This window comes from Mustelus asterias, unplaced genomic scaffold (genome assembly GCF_964213995.1).
Source record: "Mustelus asterias unplaced genomic scaffold, sMusAst1.hap1.1 HAP1_SCAFFOLD_1395, whole genome shotgun sequence".
NCBI lineage: Eukaryota > Metazoa > Chordata > Chondrichthyes > Carcharhiniformes > Triakidae > Mustelus > Mustelus asterias.
The window spans coordinates 6,198-23,209 of NW_027591340.1; the positions used below are offsets into that span (position 1 = coordinate 6,198).

At 52.3% G+C, this 17,012-nt stretch overlaps 1 protein-coding gene across 1 annotated transcript in view; it reads left to right on the forward strand.

Annotated features, from left to right (window-relative positions):
- Window positions 1-6,458: 6,458 nt before the first annotated feature.
- The window catches only part of ift70 (intraflagellar transport 70), a gene marked incomplete at its 5' end in the record, with an annotated part of 79,296 nt that continues 68,742 nt past the window's right edge, over window positions 6,459-17,012 (forward strand). The window contains 3 exons of the mRNA XM_078206269.1: window positions 6,459-6,594; window positions 8,984-9,088; window positions 14,159-14,287. Coding sequence (XP_078062395.1) covers window positions 6,459-6,594; window positions 8,984-9,088; window positions 14,159-14,287 — 370 coding nt within the window. The remainder of the gene's footprint in view (window positions 6,595-8,983; window positions 9,089-14,158; window positions 14,288-17,012) is intronic.

Here is a 17,012-nt window from a genome sequence, read left to right on the forward strand (position 1 = left end):
AGGCGGGGGGAGAGGGGGCGGGACGGGGGAGAGGGGGCGGGGAGCGAGGGGGAGATGGGGAGGGGGAGAGGGGGTGGGCAGCGAGGGGGAGAGGGGGAGGGGAGCGAGGGGGAGATGGGGTGAGGGGGGAGGGGAGCGAGGGGAGAGGGGGGAGGGGAGCGATGGGGAGAGGGGGAGATGGGGAGAGGGGGAGCGGAGCGAGGGGGAGATGGGAGCGAGGGGGAGCGGAGCGAGGGGGAGATGGGAGCGAGGGGGAGCGGGGGGGAGATGGGAGCGAGGGGGAGGGGAGAGGGGGAGGGGAGCGAGGGGAGGGGGAGATGGGGAGGGGGAGGGGAGAGATGGGGAGAGGGGGAGGGGAGCGAGGGGGAGATGGTGAGGGGAGCGAGGGGGAGGGGAGCGAGGTGGAGATGGGGAGAGGTGGAGGGGAGCGAGGGGGAGGGGAGCGAGGGGGAGGGGAGTGAGGCGGAGATGGGGAGAGGGGGGAGCGAGAGGGGGAGGGGAGCGAGGGGGAGATGGGGGAGGGGAGCGAGGGGGAGGTGGGGGAGGGGAGCGAGGGGGAGGTGGGGGAGGGGAGCGAGGGGGAGGTGGGGGAGGGGAGCGAGGGGGAGGTGGGGGAGGTGGGGGAGGGGAACGAGGGGGAGGTGGGGGAGGGGAGCGAGGGGGAGGTGGGGGAGGGGAGCGAGGGGAGGTGGGGGAGGGGAGCGAGGGGGAGGTGGGGGAGGGGAGCGAGGGGGAGGTGGGGGGAGGGGAGCGAGGGGGAGGTGGGGGAGGGGAGCGAGGGGGAGGTGGGGGAGGTGGGGGAGGGGGAGCGAGGGGGAGGTGAGGGAGGGGAGCGAGGGGGAGGTGAGGGAGGGGAGCGAGGGGGAGGTGGGGGAGGGCAGCGAGGGGGAGGTGGGGGAGGGGAGCGAGGTGGAGATGGGGGAGGGGAGCGATGGGGGGAGGGGAGCGATGGGGGGAGGGGAGCGATGGGGGGAGGGGAGCGATGGGGGGAGGGGAGCGATGGGGGGAGGGGGAGGGGAGCGATGGGGGGAGCGGGAGGGCAGCGATGGGGGGAGGGGGAGGGGAGCGATGGGGAGAGGGGGGAGGGGAGCGAGGGGGGAGGGGAGCGAGAGGGGGAGGGGAGCGAGGGGGGAGGGGAGCGAAGGGGAGGGGAGCGAGGGGGGATGGGGAGGGGGGGATGGGGAGGGGAGAGGGGGAGGGAGCGAGGGGGAGATGGGGAGGGAGCCAGGGGGCGGGGAGCGAGGGGGAGATGGGGAGAGGGGGCGGGGAGAGGGGTCGGGGAGCGGTGGGGAGGGGGGCGGTGAGCGAGGGGGAGATGGGGAGAGGGGGCGGGGAGCGAGGGGGAGATGGGGAGAGGGTGCGAGGGGGAGATGGGGAGAGGGGGCGGGGTGCGAGGGGGAGAGGGGGAGGGGAGCGAGGGGGAGAGGGGGGCGAGGAGGGGAGCGAGGGGGAGAGGGGGGCGAGGAGGGGAGCGAGGGGGAGAGGGGGGCGAGGAGGGGAGCGAGGGGGAGATGGGGAGAGGGGGAGAAGGGGCGGGGAGCGAGGGGGAGATGGGGAGAGGGGGCGGGGAGCGAGGGGGCGGGGAGCAAGGTGGAGAGGGGGCGGGGAGCGGTGGGGAGATGGGGAGAGGGGGCGGGGTGCGAGGGGGAGATGGGGAGAGGGGTCAGGGACCGAGGGGCGGGGGGAGAGAGGGCGGGGAGCGAGGGGGAGAGGTGGCGGGGAGCGAGGGGGAGATGGGGAGAGGGGGCGGGGAGCGAGGGGGAGATGGGGAGAGGGGGCGGGGTGCGAGGGGGAGATGGGGAGAGGGGTCAGGGACCGAGGGGCGGGGGAGAGAGGGCGGGGAGCGAGGGGGAGAGGTGGCGGGGAGCGAGGGGGAGATGGGGAGAGGGGGCGGGGAGCGAGGAGGAGAGGGGGCGGGGAGTGAGGGGGCGTGGAGCGAAGGGAGAGGGGGTGGGGTGCGGAGGGAGAGGGGGCGGGGGCGATGGGGAGCGAGGGGGCGGGGAGCGAAGGGAGAGGGGGCGGGGAGCGAAGCGAGAGGGAGCGGGGAGCGAGGGGGCGATGGGGAGCGAAGGGAGAGGGGTTGGGGAGCGAGGGGGAGAGAGCGCAATGAGTGAGGGGGAAAATGAGCAGGGAGCGTGGATGAGATGGGGACCGAAGGGGAGATGGGAAGAGATACGGAGAGGGGGCAGGTCGTGAGGGGGAGAGGGGACGGGACATGGAGACGGGGTCGATGGGGCGGGTGGAGAGCGGAGTCGGACAGGGAGATGGGGAGAGGGGGCGCGGAGCGGTGGGGAGAGGGGCGAATGGGCAGTGAGTGAGGGGGAGAGGGGGCGGGGAGCGAGGGGGAGAGGGGGCAGGGAGCGAGGGGGGGAGGGGGCGGGGAGCGAGGGATAGATGGGGAAAGGGGGTGGGGAGCGATGGGGAGTGGGGGCGGGAGGAGATGGGGAGTGGGGGCGGGTGGAGAGGGAGCGGGGAGCGAGGGGGAGATGATGAGAAAGGGGAGGGGGAGATGGGGAGAGGGGCGGGGAGCGAGGGGGAGATGGCGAGAGGGGGCGGGGAACGAGGGGGAGAGGGGGCGGGGAGCGAGGGGGAGAGGGGGCGGGGAGCGAGGGGGAGATGGGGAAAGGGGGCGGGGAACGATGGGGAGTGGGGGCGGGTGGAGAGGGAGCGGGGAGCGAGGGAGAGATGGGGAGAGGGGCGGGGAGCGAGGGGGAGATGGGGAGGGGGAGATGGGGAGAGGAGCGGGGAGCGAGGGGGAGATGGGGAGAGGGGGCGGGGAGCGAGCGGGAGATGGGGAGAGGGGGCGGGGAGCGAGCGGGAGATGAAGAGAGAGGGCGGGGAGCGAGCGGGAGATGGAGAGAGGGGCGGGGAGCGAGCGGGAGATGGAGAGAGGGGGCAGGGAGCGAGCGGGAGATGGAGAGAGGGTGCGGGGAGTGAGGGGGAAATGGACAGAGGGGCGGGGAGCGAGGGGTCGATGGGGAGAGGCGGCGGGGAGAGAGGGGGCGAGGGGGAGATGGGGCGAGGGGGAGATGGGGCGAGGGGGATAGGGGGCGATGGGGAGCGAGGGGGCGTGGAGCGAAGGGAGAGGGGGCGGAGAGCGAAGGTGCGGAGGCAGAGGGGGTGGGGAGCGAGGGGGAGAGGGGGCGGGGAGCGAAGGGGCGTGGAGCAAAGGGAGAGGGGGCGGGGAGCGAAGGTGCAGATGGGGCGGGGTGCAAGGGGGCGATGGGGGGGAGGGGAGCGAAGGGAGAGGGGTTGGGGAGTGAGGGGGAGAGACGGCAATGAGTGAGGGGGAAAATGAGCAGGGAGGGGGGGGGACATGGGGAGCGGAGACAGTGAGTGAGGGGGTTGGGGGGAAATTAGGGGTGAGCAAGGGGGAGATGGGGAGAGGGGGCGGGGAGCGCGGATGAGATGGGGACCGAGGGGGAGATGGGAAGAGAGGCGGGGAGCATGGGGGAGATGGGAAGAGGGGTGGGGAGCAGGGGGGAGATGGGAAGAGGGGTGGGGAGCAGGGGGGAGATAGGGAGAGGGTGGAGAGGGGAGGGGGCATGGAGACGGGGACGATGGGGCGGGTGGAGAGCGGAGTGGGACAGGGAGATGGGGAGAGGGGGCGGGGAGCGGTGGGGAGAGGGGTGAATGGGCAGTGAGTGAGGGAGAGATGGGGAGAGGGGCCGAGGAGCGAGGGGGAGATGGGGAAAGGACGCGGGGGAGGGGCAGGGAGCGAGGTGGAGAGGGGCGGGGGGAGAGGGGGCAGGGAGCGAGGGGGGGAGGGCGAGGGGGCGGGGGGGAGGGGGGGTGGGGAGGGGGGCGGGGAGCAGGGGGGAGGGGAGCGAGGGGGAAGGGGGCGTGGGGAGATGGGCGGGGAGCGAGGGGGAGATGGGCGGGGAGCGAAGGGGGAGAAGAGGAGAGGGGTGGGGAGATGGGGAGAGGGGCGGGGAGATGGGGAGAGGGGCCGGCGGAGAGGGGGCGGGGAGCGAGGGTGAGATGGGGAGAGGGGCGGGGAGCGAGGGGGAGATGGGGAGAGGGGGCGGGGAGCGAGGGAGAGATGGGGAGAGGGGGCGGGGAGCGAGGGGGAGATGGGGTGAGGGGGCGTGGAGCGAGGGGGAGATGGGGAGAGGGGGGGTGTGGAAGGGGGGCAGGGAGCGAGATGCAGGTGGGAAGAGGGGGTGGGGCGAGAGGGGCAGGGTGAGAGGGGGAGATGGGAGATTGGGTGCGAGAGGGAGGGAGGGTGGAAGCGAGGGGGAGATTCGGAGAGGGGGCGGGCTGAGAGGGGGAGATGGGTAGTGGGGGCAGGGTGCGAGAGGGAGAAGGGAACGGGGTGCGGGCAGCGAGGGGCAGGTGGGGGCAGCGCGGGGAGAGGGGGGCAGGGAGCAAGGGGGGGAATGAGGAACGAGGGGAGAGGGGTTGCGGGGAGGGGGGAGAGGGGGTGTGGAGCAGTGGGGGAAGAGGGGAGGGGGGCTGGGAGCGAGGGGAGAGGGGGGCGGGGAGAGAGCGGGGGTGGGGAGCGAGGGGAGGGGGGACGGGGAGCAAGGGGTGCGGGGAGAGAGGGGGGACGCGGGCAGCGAGGGGAGGGAGAGCGTGGGCAGGGAGCAAGGGAGAGAGAGTGTGGGCGGGGAGCGAGTGGAGAGAGGGGGGCGGGGAGCGAGGGGAGAGGTAGGTGTGGGGGGAGAGGGAGTGCGGGGAGCAAGGGGGGTGGCGAGGAGTGAGGGGAGAAAGAGAAGGGGGGCTGGGAGCAAGGGGAGAAAGAGAAGGGGGGCTGGGAGCGAGGGGAGAAAGAGGGGGGCGGGGAGCGAGGGGAGGGGGGAGGTGTGGGGGAGAGGGGGTGCGGGGAGCGAGGGGGGGTGGGGAGCGAGGGGGGGCGGGGAGTGAGGGGAGGGGGAGGTGTGAGGGGAGAGGGGAGAGGGGGTGCGGGAGGGGAGAGGGGGTGCGGGGAGCGAGGGGGGTGCAGGGAGCGAGGGGGGGCAGGGAGCGAGGGGGGGTGGGGAGCGGGAGGAGAGAGGGGGCGGGGGGAGAGGAGGGGAGGGGGGGCGGGGAGCTAGGGGAGGCGGGGAGCTGGGGGGGGCGGGGAGAGAGGGGGCGGGGAGCTAGGGGAGAGGGGGGGGCGGGGAGTGAGGGGGGCGGGGAGAGAGGGGGGGCGGGGAGCAAGGGGAGAGAGAGAGGGGGCAGAGGGGGGGCGGGGGGGAGAGAGGGGGTGGGCGAGGGGAGAGAGGGGGCGGGGGCAAAGGGGGGGGCGTGGGGAGAGGGGGCGGGGAGCGAGGGGGGTTGGTGAGAGAGGGGGGTGCGGGGGGGGCAGGGAGAGTGGGAGCGTGGAGAGAGGGGGGGCGGGGTGCAGGGGGGTGCGGGGAGGGGGAGTGGGGTGCGGGGGAGAGAGGGGGCGGGTAGCGAGGGAAGAGAGAGAGTGAGCGGGGAGCAAGAGAGGGGGTGGCGGGGAGCGAGGGAAGAGAGAGAGTGAGCGGGGAGCAAGAGAGGGGGTGGCGGGGAGCGAGGGAAGAGAGAGAGGGAGCGGGGAGCGAGAGAGGGGGTGGGGAGCGAGGGGGAGAGAGGGGGTGGAGAGCGAGGGGATAGAGAGAGAGGGGGCGGGGAACGAGGGAGAGAGGGGGGGATGGGAGCAAGGGGAGAGAGGGGGGTGGGGAGAGGGGCGGGGGGGGAGAGAGAGAGGGGGGGCGGGGAGAGAGAGAGAGGGGGGCGGAGAGAGAGAGAGGGGGGCGGGGAGAGAGAGAGAGGGGCGGGGAGAGAGAGGGGCGTGGAGAGAGAGGGGCAGAGAGAGAGAGAGAGGGGCGGGGAGAGAGAGAGAGAGAGGGGCGGGGAGAGAGGGGCGGGAAGAGAAACCTGTGCTTAACGCTCTCTCCACTCTCATTGTCTGTACCTTTGAGACTTGATTACCTGTAAAGACTCGCATTCCAACCATTATTTTGTAAATTGAGTTTGTGTCTTTATATGCCCTGTTTGTGAACAGAACTCCCACTCACCTGATGAAGGAGCAGCGCTCCGAAAACTAGTGGCTTTTGCTACCAAATAAACCTGTTGGACTTTAACCTGGTGTTGTGAGACTTCTTACTGTGCTGGAGTACTGCCCAGTTGATGCTAAAACACCAGTTTGCCCCTGAAACGTTTTAAAACAAGTCTTGACTTGTAGAAGCCATTTTAACTTTATTCGTTCAGCCAGTTTTCAAAATAAATTGCAAGGTTTGAAGTATATAATGGTGGGTTTCTTTCCATGTCGAAGGAACCCAATATGTGTAACGGATTGCTCATTAGAAGTTGCAGATAAAACCATGATTATGATGTTTGAATTGTTATTTCTAGAACATATATTTGCCAATGTTGGAGAATGAATCGTAACCAAATGTATTTTACATAAGAACATAAGAAATAGGAGCAGGAGTAGGCCATCTAGCCCCTCAAGCCTGCTCCGCCATTCAATAAGATCATGGCTGATCTGAACATTTTTCTAATGTTAGAGTCTTGTAGACCAGCAGCCTACTGATGATCCAGACACCGAGATTAATCTGGGATGTTTGCTGTACAAGGAAGGACACTATGAAGAGGCCTGCAAGAAATTTACCACAGCGATGCAGGTTGTGGGCTACAAACCAGGTAGACTGTCAAAACCACGAAAATGAATGGTTGACTGATTTTGTCAATTTTTAATGCTGTTTTTGAATCTTTTTTAAAACCTTTAAACACCAGATCATTTTCATTCTCAAAGAAAGATGCAGCACAGAAGACATTTAGCTCATCATGCCTGTACCAGCCCTTTGATAGAGGAATCAAATTAGTCCCAGTCCCTGCTCTTTCCTTAAACCTTGTTTTCATAGACTCAGAATCCCTACAGCGCAGAAGGAGGTCATTCGGCCTATCAAGTCTGCACTGACCACAATTCCATCCAGGCCCTATTCCAGTAACCCCACATATTTACACATAGTTTAGCATAGCCAATCAACCTAACCCGCACATCTTTGGACTTTCCCCTTTTAAATATTTGTTGAATACTTTTAAAAATATTTTCATTAAATCTCTTCCAAAGCTCCTCTGACAATGGCAAGTATATATTTTCTTGCATACGGAGACCAAAGCTGCACACGATACTCCAGCTATGGCCTCAGCGTGGCCCTGTACAGCTGCACTAAGACATCCTTGCTCTTGTACTTAAGTACTTTTGCAATGAAGACCAACATACCATTTACCAGCATTTTATACATTTCAATGAAGGGGAGGCGATGGCTAGTGGTATTATTGCTAGATTACTAATCCAGAAACTCAGCTAATGTTCTGGGAACCCAGGTTCCAATCCCACCACAGCAGATGGTGGAATTTGAATTCAATTAAAAAAAAAATCTGGAATTAAAAGTCTACTGATGACCATGAAACCATTGTTGATTGTCGGAAAAACCCATCTGGTTCACAAATGTCCTTTTAGGGAAGGAAATCTGCCGTCCTTACCTGGTCTGGCCTACATGTGACTCCAGACCCACGACAATGTGATTGACTCTCAACTGCTCTTGGGCAACTAGAGATGGGCAATAAATGCTGGCCAGCCAGCGACACCCATGTCCCACGAATGAATAGAAAAGAAGAAATCATCTCTCACAGTCAATATAGTTTCAGGTCATAACTTGCGCGTAGAAGTAAAATGTTTTCTTGGGTCACTTCTAGTCCATCTTCAGCCACTTCAATTGTTTGCCTTCTGGTTACCAATCCTTCTATCTTTCTCCTTATTTACTCTGGTCGTTGTGATTTTGAACATCTCTATCAGAATGTTAAGTAAATGGTGATAGATTGGGAAATGTTGACATACACAGGGCCTGGGTGTCCTAGTACATCAGTCACTAAGAGCAAGCTTGCAGGTACAGCAGGCAGTTGGGAAGGTAAATGTTATGTTGGCGTTCAATGCAAGAGGACTTGTGTACAAGAGCAGGGATGTCTTACTGCAGCTGTACAGGGCCTTGGTGAGATCACACTTGGAGTATTGTGTGTAGCTTCGGTCCCCTTATCCAAAAAAGGATATAGTTGTTATAGAAAGAGTACAGGGAAGGTTCACCAGACTGATTCCTAGGATGGCAGGATGAGGAGAGATTGGGTCGACCAGGCCTATATTCACTGTAATTTAGAAGAATGAGAGGGGATTTCATTGAAGTGTATAAAATTCTAACTTGGTGGACAGACTGAATGCAGGGATTTTGTTTTCTGTAGCTGGAGAGTCTAGGACAAGGGGTCACAGCCTCAGGATATGGGGGAGGCCATTTAGGACTGAGATAAGGAGAAATCTCTTCACTCAAAGGATGGTGAACCTGTGGAATTCTCTACCATGGAAGGTTGTGGAGGCCAAATCACTGAATATATTTAAGTAGAAAATAGATAGATTTCTTGACTCTAAAGGTGTCAAGGGAGAATGCTGGTGTATGGTGTTGAGATTGAGGATCAGCCATGATTATATTGAATGGCGGCGGAGCAGGTTCAAAGAGCCGATTGACCTACTGCCCTTATTTCTAACGTTTCTATCAAATCTCTTCACCTTCCTCATTATAAAGAGAACAGTCTAATCTCTCTTCACATAGCTGCAATCCCTATCTACTCTATCAAAGTATCTCAGCTGTTATGTGGAAAAACTACTGAGGTTGTGGTCCTTCTTAGAGAAGAGAAGGCTGAGAGGAGATTTGATTTGTAAAGCAAATAGAGAAGAACTGTTTCTAATGGTTGAAGGGTCAATAACAAGAAGGCTTATAAAATGCAACCATTGCCATTACACACTAAAACAATTGAAATGCGAAGCTTGGCAGAATATAACTTTCACTCTCCGATACATGTGGCTTTTAAACCATCCATTTATTTTAACAGAATTGTTATGTGTTCACGGATGATCATGTTTACTTTTTAATTGTATTAGATTTGGATAACTATAGTTTTTTAAATCAGGCCACAGCGTGATGCTTTATTTGGATTGCATTCTGAAATTAATTAAATATGCCACTGTGCTTCCTTTCAGATTTGACCTACAATATTGCCCTGTGTTATTACAGCATGAAACAATATGCACCTGCTTTGAAGTACATTGCAGAGATAATAGAACGTGGAATTAGGGAACATCCAGGTAAGATGCTTTATCCAATGTAACCTTTATTTAAAAATGTTGTCTTCACTTAATTTCTAAATTAAGAGGCAGGACTGCAAGATGGGATTCTCGATTTTACTACGCAAAGCACATGCTAATTGGCATAGTCCGAAACACGTGCTTCGGCCGTGCTAAACTCTCTCTCGTTACCCAAACAGATGCCAAAGTATGGCGACGAGGGGATTTTCACAGTAACTTCATTGCAGTGTTAATGTAAGCCTTACCTGTGACTAATAAATAAACTTTAATGATTGAGATAAAGGATAAGGTATCTTTCACGCTAATAATATATTCACCACCTGATAGTGGAAGGAAAGTGAAGGAAGAAATTTATAGGAAATGTATGAAATGAGTAGAAGATGTGGATTAATCACAGGAGATTTCAATAAAATTAGAAAGAGTAGTTAAAGGAAACAGAGTTTCTATATTTTGTACAAATTTTACCTAGTATGCAAGAAGCCCAACAACAGAAGAAAAACTGCTGGAACTGGTAGATAAGATAAGTTTATTTATTAGTGTCACAAGTAGGCTTATGTTAATACTGCAACGAAATTACTGTGTTAAGTGTATTGGCAATAGTGATCCCAACATAAGATGTAAAGCACTGATTGAAAAAGATAAAACAAGATTAAAACTGATAATAGATTGGGGAAAGCTAATTCTGAGGTGATGGGAATGGAACTAGGATTGGCATTTTGTTTTCATGGGATGTGGACATTGCTGAAAATGCCAGTATTTATTGCCCATCCCAAATTGCCCTTGAACTGAGTGGCTGTACAGCCATTTCAGAGGACAGTTAATAGTCAGTCACATTGCTGTGGGTCTGGAGTCACAGGTAGGCCGTATTTCCTTCCCTAAAGGACATCAGTAAACTTGATGGGTTTTTACGACAATCGGTGATAGCTTAAGGGTCACCCTTACCACGGCTGGCTTTTAATTTCAGATTTGGTAATTGAATTTAAATTCCACTAGTCGCTGTGGTGAAATTTGAACCTGGGCCTCTGGATCACTAGCCCTGTGACAATACCACTATGCTACCATTTCCCCATGCCATACAGCTAATTTTATTTCTATAGTTCAAGGAAGGAGATCGAACAAAGCCATGGAACTATCCTGTGTCGAGGGAAGAAAAGTAATAGTCTTTACTCGAGCATATTATAGAAGAATATCTAGAAACTGAAAAGATAGGAAAGAGCAGTTAGCACGGATTTCAGCATGGACTATTATGCTTGACCTCCTTTTGAATTCTTTGAAGAAGTAAGAACAGAAAGAGTAGATGAGAGCAATATAGTGGATGTGATATGAATCGTCTTAACTGTCTCACCTTTGTTCAATGTTCATAAATTAGTCGCTTGCTATTTTATTGCTTCAGCAAAACTAACAACAAAGCGTGATAGTTAAAAACATGAAACACAAGATGTTAGTTTGACCTTGTCCCAGTGACCTTACATACGGCATATGGAGTCCATGGATAAGAATCAGAATGAATATAAAGCTGGCTACAAAACAGAAAATGAAGGGAGTAGTGGTTCGAAATGGTTGCTCAGACTGGCAGAAGGTGGAAATGGCATTCCACAGGGCCACTGGTAACCAACACTTAAAATTATTTGGACTTGGGCATCGGAAGTGCAACATCAATATTTCTGAATTTGAGGGCATAGTTAATGAGAAAGTTTTGAACAAACTTGTGGAATGCACATGACACTGAGTAGTAAGTTTCAGTAATTAATTTCCAATCGCATTTTTAGGGTGGCAATTCTTATGGTGGGATAACTGCATTATGACTCTTTATTGGATCTATATATTAAAAAAACTGGAAGAAAGCTTGTTTAAACAATTCATGTTTCTGTTTTGTTGGATTTTAAATGCTTTGATTTGGGCATACATAGCCTGTTTCTATCTTGTGAAAGTGATTATACTCTTTATGAATCTCCTCACACCCTTTTTCAAGTAACCCTATCAACATTTTCTTCAATTCCATTCTTCTTCTTGTATTTATCCAGTTTCTCTTTAAATGCTTTTACAGAGCTATTACACAGGTTGAGAGAGGGACAAGACTGTCAGCTTAATGTTCCGGGATTTCGATGTTTCAGGCATGATAAAGAGGGATGTAAAAGAGGTGGGGGAGTTAACAGCTATACTGAGGGAGGACAGCTTGGAGGGCTCATCCAATGAGGCCATATGGGTAGAGCTCCGGAATAGGAAGAGTGCAATCACTTTGGGGTTGTACTACAAGCCTCCCAACAGCCAACAGGAGATAGAGGAACAGATATGTGGACAGGTTATGGAAAATGTAAAAACAGCAGAGTTGTGGTGGGTGATTTTAACTTCCCTTATATTGACTGGGACTCCAGGGCTTGGATGGGGAGGTGCATCCAGAAGGGTTTCTTGAAGCAATTTGTAAATAGTCCAACTAGGGAAGCAGCCTGGTATTGGGGAATGAGCGTGGCCAGGCGATCCGTGGGGGATCATTTCGGGAGCAGGGACCATAATTCCGTAAGTTTTAAGTTACTTATGTATAAGGATAAGCGTAGTCCTCAGGTGAAAGTACTAAATGGGGAGAAGGCTAACTACGACAATATTAGGCAGTAACTGGAAAATGTAGATTGGGGATGACTGTTTGAGGGTAAATCCACATCTATCATGTGGGAATCTTTTAAAGGCCAGCTGATTAGAGTTCAGGGCCAGCATGTCCCTGTGAAAATGAAGGATAAAGATGGAAGATTCAGGAACCTTGGCTGGATTCAAGAGAAATTGTGAGCTTAGTCAAAAAGTAAAAGGAGGCATTCATAAGGTTTAGGAAACTGAAGACCGACAGAGCCCTCAGAGCATAAAGAAAACAGGAGAGAAATTAAACAAGGAGTTAGGAGGGCTAAAGGAACCATGAAATGTCCTTGACAAACAAGATTAAGGAAAATCCCAAGCCATTTTATATGTATATAAGGAGCAAGAAGATAGCTAGGGAAGAGTAGGTCCACTCAAAGACAAAGGAGGGAATTTATGTGTGGAGTCAGCGAAAGAGAGTGAGGTCATTAACGAATACTTTGCATTGGTATTCACAAAGGAGAAGGACATGGTGGATGGTGAGTCGAGCGACGGGTATGTTGATATTCTAGGGCATGTCGATATAAAGTAGGAGGAGGAGTTGGGTGTTTTGAAAAGCATTAAGGTAGACAGTCCCCAGGACCTGATGAGATATATCCTAGAATACTGAAGGCGGCAAGGGAAGAAATTGCTGGGGCTTTGTATGAAATCTTTGTAACCTCTTTAGTCACAGGAGAGGTCCCAGAGGACTGGAGAATAGCCAGTGTTATTCTTTTGTTTAAGAAGGGCAACAGGGATAAATCTGGGAAATTACAGGCCTTGTGTCAGTGGTCGGGAAATTATTGGAGAAGATTCTTAGGGGCAGGATTTACTGACATTTGGAAAAATATGGATATGTTAGCAGTAGGCAGCATGGCTTTGTGCAGGGGAGGTCGTGTCTCACAAACTTGATTGAGTTTTTTGAGGAAGTGACAAAGATGATTGAGAGCAGGGCAGTGGATGTTGTCTACGTGGACTTTAGCAAGACCTTAGACAAGGTCCCTCGTGGCAGGTTGATAGGCTGGAGAAATGGCAGATGGAATTTAATTGGGACCAATGCGAGGTAATGCATTTTGGAAGGTCTAATGCAGGAGGGGAATATACAGTATAGGCAGAATCCTTAGAATCATTACAGGGGGATCCAGACAGATCCACAGTTCCCTGAAAGTCTCAACACAAGTGGATAAGGTGGTCAAGAAGACGTATGGCATTCTTACCTTCATCGATCGGAGTGTGGAGTATAAAAATTGGCAAGCCATGTTGCAGCTGTGTAGGCCACATTGGAATATTGCGAACAATTCTGGTTGCCACACTACCAAAAGGATGTGGAGACTTTGGGGAGGGTACAGAAAAGATTTACCAGGATGTTGCCTGGTTTGGAAAGCATTGGCTATGAGTAGAGGTTGGACAAACTTAGTTTGTTTCCACATGAACATTGGAAGCTGAGGGGCGACCTGATAGAAATTTACAAAATTATGAGGGGCATGGGTGGAATGGATAGTCAGAGTCTTTTTCTCAGGGTAGAAATGTCAGTTACTAGGGGACATAGGTTTAAGGTAAAAGGGGGGAAAGTTTAAAGGAGATGTGAGAGGCAAGTTTTTTTACACAGAGGGTGGTAAGTGCCTAGAATGTGCTGCCAGAGGAGGTAGTAGAAGATACAATAGCAACGTTTAAGAGGCATCTTGACGGGTACATGAATAGGCAGGGAATAGAGGGATATGGACCACATAGAGGCGAAAGGTGTCACGTCAGTGCAGGCTTGGTGGACCAAAGAGCCTGTGCTGTACTGTTCTTATTTGCTCAATTATTCCTTGTGGTAGCAAGTTTCACATTCTAGCCTTTCTGAGTAAAGAAGTTTCTCAAATTTTTATTGGATTTATTAGTAACTACCTTATATTTATGACCCATAGTTCTGGTCTCGCACACAACCTATTAAACCTTTTTAAATTCTTAAATCTCTATCAAGTCACTCTTACGTTAAAGTAAAAGAACTTCAGGCAGCCCGAACCTTTCCTAGTAGGTATAACTTTTCAGTTCAGGTATCATTCAAGTGAATTTTGTTTTGCACTTTCTCCAGTGTCTCTCTATTTTTTATCATATGGAGTCCAGAACTGAGCACAGTACCCCATGTATAGTCTCACCAAAGTTCAATACAAGTTTAACATAACCTCTCTGCTTCAATTCTATCCCTCTAGAATTGAACTCCATTTTTTCGGTTTATTAATGGTGTTATTAAACTGCATCACTATTTTAGTGAGTTGTGTCTCTACTCCCAGGCCCCTCTTGTTTTAAGATGCTTAGCTTTCTAATATGCAACCCCTCTCACTCCTACCAGAATGGATCCTCTTAGTTTTATTTATATTGAAGTTCCTTTGCCAATTTTTCCGTTCAGCAAGTTTATTACATATGGTGATCCTAAAATCAAAGCACTTGCTTGAGCTTTTGTTATCAATTGTTCTTTTTCAGAGCTTAGTGTTGGAATGACGACTGAAGGGATTGATGTGAGAAGTGTTGGAAACACATTAGTGCTCCATGAAACTGCATTGATTGAAGCTTTTAATCTTAAAGCAGCCATTGAATACCAACTGAAGAACTGTAAGTGTACAAGACAAAAATAAATCACAACTGCTTTGTAGCGTGTAACATACACTTCTTACTCAGGAGGTTAATTACTTTTCTCAATTTCAAAAAATTTACAGTTTAAATGGAAAAATATGACAACTAAGTTAATATCACTAAGCTACTTGATGTCAACAGATACCTCTTGTTCCAAAGGGTTATTCTGATAAAACAATGGGCAACTATTTTGTAGGAAACTAACAGATTTTAATGCTCGGTGTGATGTGAGAGGTGCGTTTTTTTTACACAGAGGGTGGTAAGTGCCTGGAATGCACTGCCAGAGGAGGTGGTAGAAACAGATACAATAGCAACGTTTAAGAGGCATCTTGACAGATACATAAATAGGCAGGGAATAGAGGGATATGGACCACATAGAGGCAAAAGGCCCTTAGTTAGAAAGGTGTCATGTATCGATGCAGACTTGTTGGGCTGAAGAGCCTGTTCCTGTGCTGTACTGCTTTTTATTCAGTGTAAGGGGGTTATAATGAAGTCTAATAAAGACTAAGTCCGGATTTCTGCATGTGTACGCGACCTTCCCTTAATCCAATGTGGGAAGTGGGGGTGTTTGCTGATGATTTTGATTTGATTTCATTTATTATTGTCACGTGTATTGGTATATAGTGAAAAAAAGTATTATTTCCTGCGCATGATACAGACAAAGCATACCGTTCGTAGAGTAGGAAAGGAGAGTGCAGAATGTAGTGTTACAGTCACAGCTAGGGTATAGAGAAAAATCAACTTAATGCGAGGTAGGTCCATTCAAAAGTCTGGCAGCAGGGAAGAAGCTGTTTTTGAGTCGGTTGGTACATTTCCTCAGACTTTTGTATCTTTTCCCCGACGGAAAAACGTCAGGGGTGCGTGGGGTCCTTAATTATGCTGGCTGCTTTTCTGAGGCAGCGGGAAGTGTAGACGGAATCAATGGATGGGAGGCTGGTTTATGTGATGGAGTGATGATTGAACGTGTTCAATCGTTACTCTTCAGATACTGAAGCAGTCCGCACCCATTTGCAGCAAGACCTGAACAACATTCAAACTTGGGCTGATAAATGGCAAGTGACATTCGTGCCCCACACGTATGCCAGGCAATGACTATCTCCAACAAGAAAGAATATAACTACTATTCATTGACACTCAAATGACAGTACCATCATTGAAGCCACCATTATCAATATCCTGGAGGTTACCATTGACCAGGAGAGCAGGTCGGGGAATGGGAATTCTGTGGCAAGTGATTGACCTCCTGGCTCCCCAAAGCCTTCCTGCCATCTGTCCACAAGGCCCAAGTCAGGAGTGTGATGGAACACACTCCACTTGCCTGGATGAATCCAGCTCCAACAACACTCAAGAAACCCAACACCATCCAGGATAAAACAGTCCCCTTGATTGACACTCCATCCACAAACATTTACTCTCTCTCCACCACCAATAAACATTGACAGCAGTGTGTACCATCTACAAGATGCATTGCAGGAACTCACCAAGACTCCTTCAGTAGCACTTGCCAAGACTTCTACCATCAAAAAGGATAAAGGTAGAAGATGCATGGAAGATCATCTTCAAGCCCCACGCCATCCTGACTTGGACATGTTTCGCTGTTCCTTCACTGTCGATGGTCAAAATCTGGACCTCCCTCTCTAACAGCACTGTGGCTGTACCTACAGCTTAGGTACAGCGGTTCAAGAAGATGGGTCACCACCATCTTCTCGAGCCAAATAAAAATGAGCAATAAATGCTGGTCTAGCTAGTGCCGCCCACGTGCTATGAATGAATATAAACGAGTGAATGCATGGAATGCGGTAAATTAGATTGGTGAGTTACTCCATTCCCAAGTTATTTGGCCACAGAAAGCCAGTTGGAAATATGTTGCAGCAGCAATAACAGAGACCTGACTCAAAGAAGAGTAGGAATGGATATTGCATATTCCTAGATTAAAGGTATTCTGAAAATATAGGAAAGGAAAGAAAGGGAGAGGAGTGGTAATGTTGTTTAAAGAGAATATTGGAGTGCTGGAGAGAGATGTTCCAGAGGGGTCAAGGACAGAATCTATTTGGCAAAAGCTGAGGAACAATAAAGGGCAACTACATTTCTCGCATAGCTGACAGGCTACCAACAACTGGGAAAGATGAAGAGAAACACATTTGCAAGGAAATTACAGAGAGGTGCAAGAACATACAGCAGTTATAATCGGGGACTTTTTAACTTTGCCTGTCTGTATTTGGATAATTATTGTAAAGGGCAGAGAGGGATGAGAGTTCCTAGATTGTGTTCAGGAAAGTTCTCTACGGCAGTATGTTTCCAGTCCAACAAGAAAAGCGACATTCTGAGATTGGTTCCTGGGAATGAAGTGAGACAAGTGGATCAAACATCAGCAGGAGAGCATTTAGGATACAGTATATTATAGGATTTAGGTTGGCTATGGAAAGTGACAAAGTACGATCAAGCCAACTTCAATGAGATAAGAATGGGTCTGACCCAGCTAAACTGGAGTCAGAAGTTGGTAGGCAAAGCTATAACTGTCTTAAGGAAGACAGAGCTTGGGCATAGTCAAGGTACGTTCCTGGAGCTCTCTGGATGGCAAAAGAGATTAAGACAAAGTAGAAAAAACATACTTCAGACAGGTGACCACCCCAGCCAAGAACTAGGATCAAATCGAAAGTTTGGAGTGGGATTGATAAAACAAAGAGCATGTTAAGGGATTGGT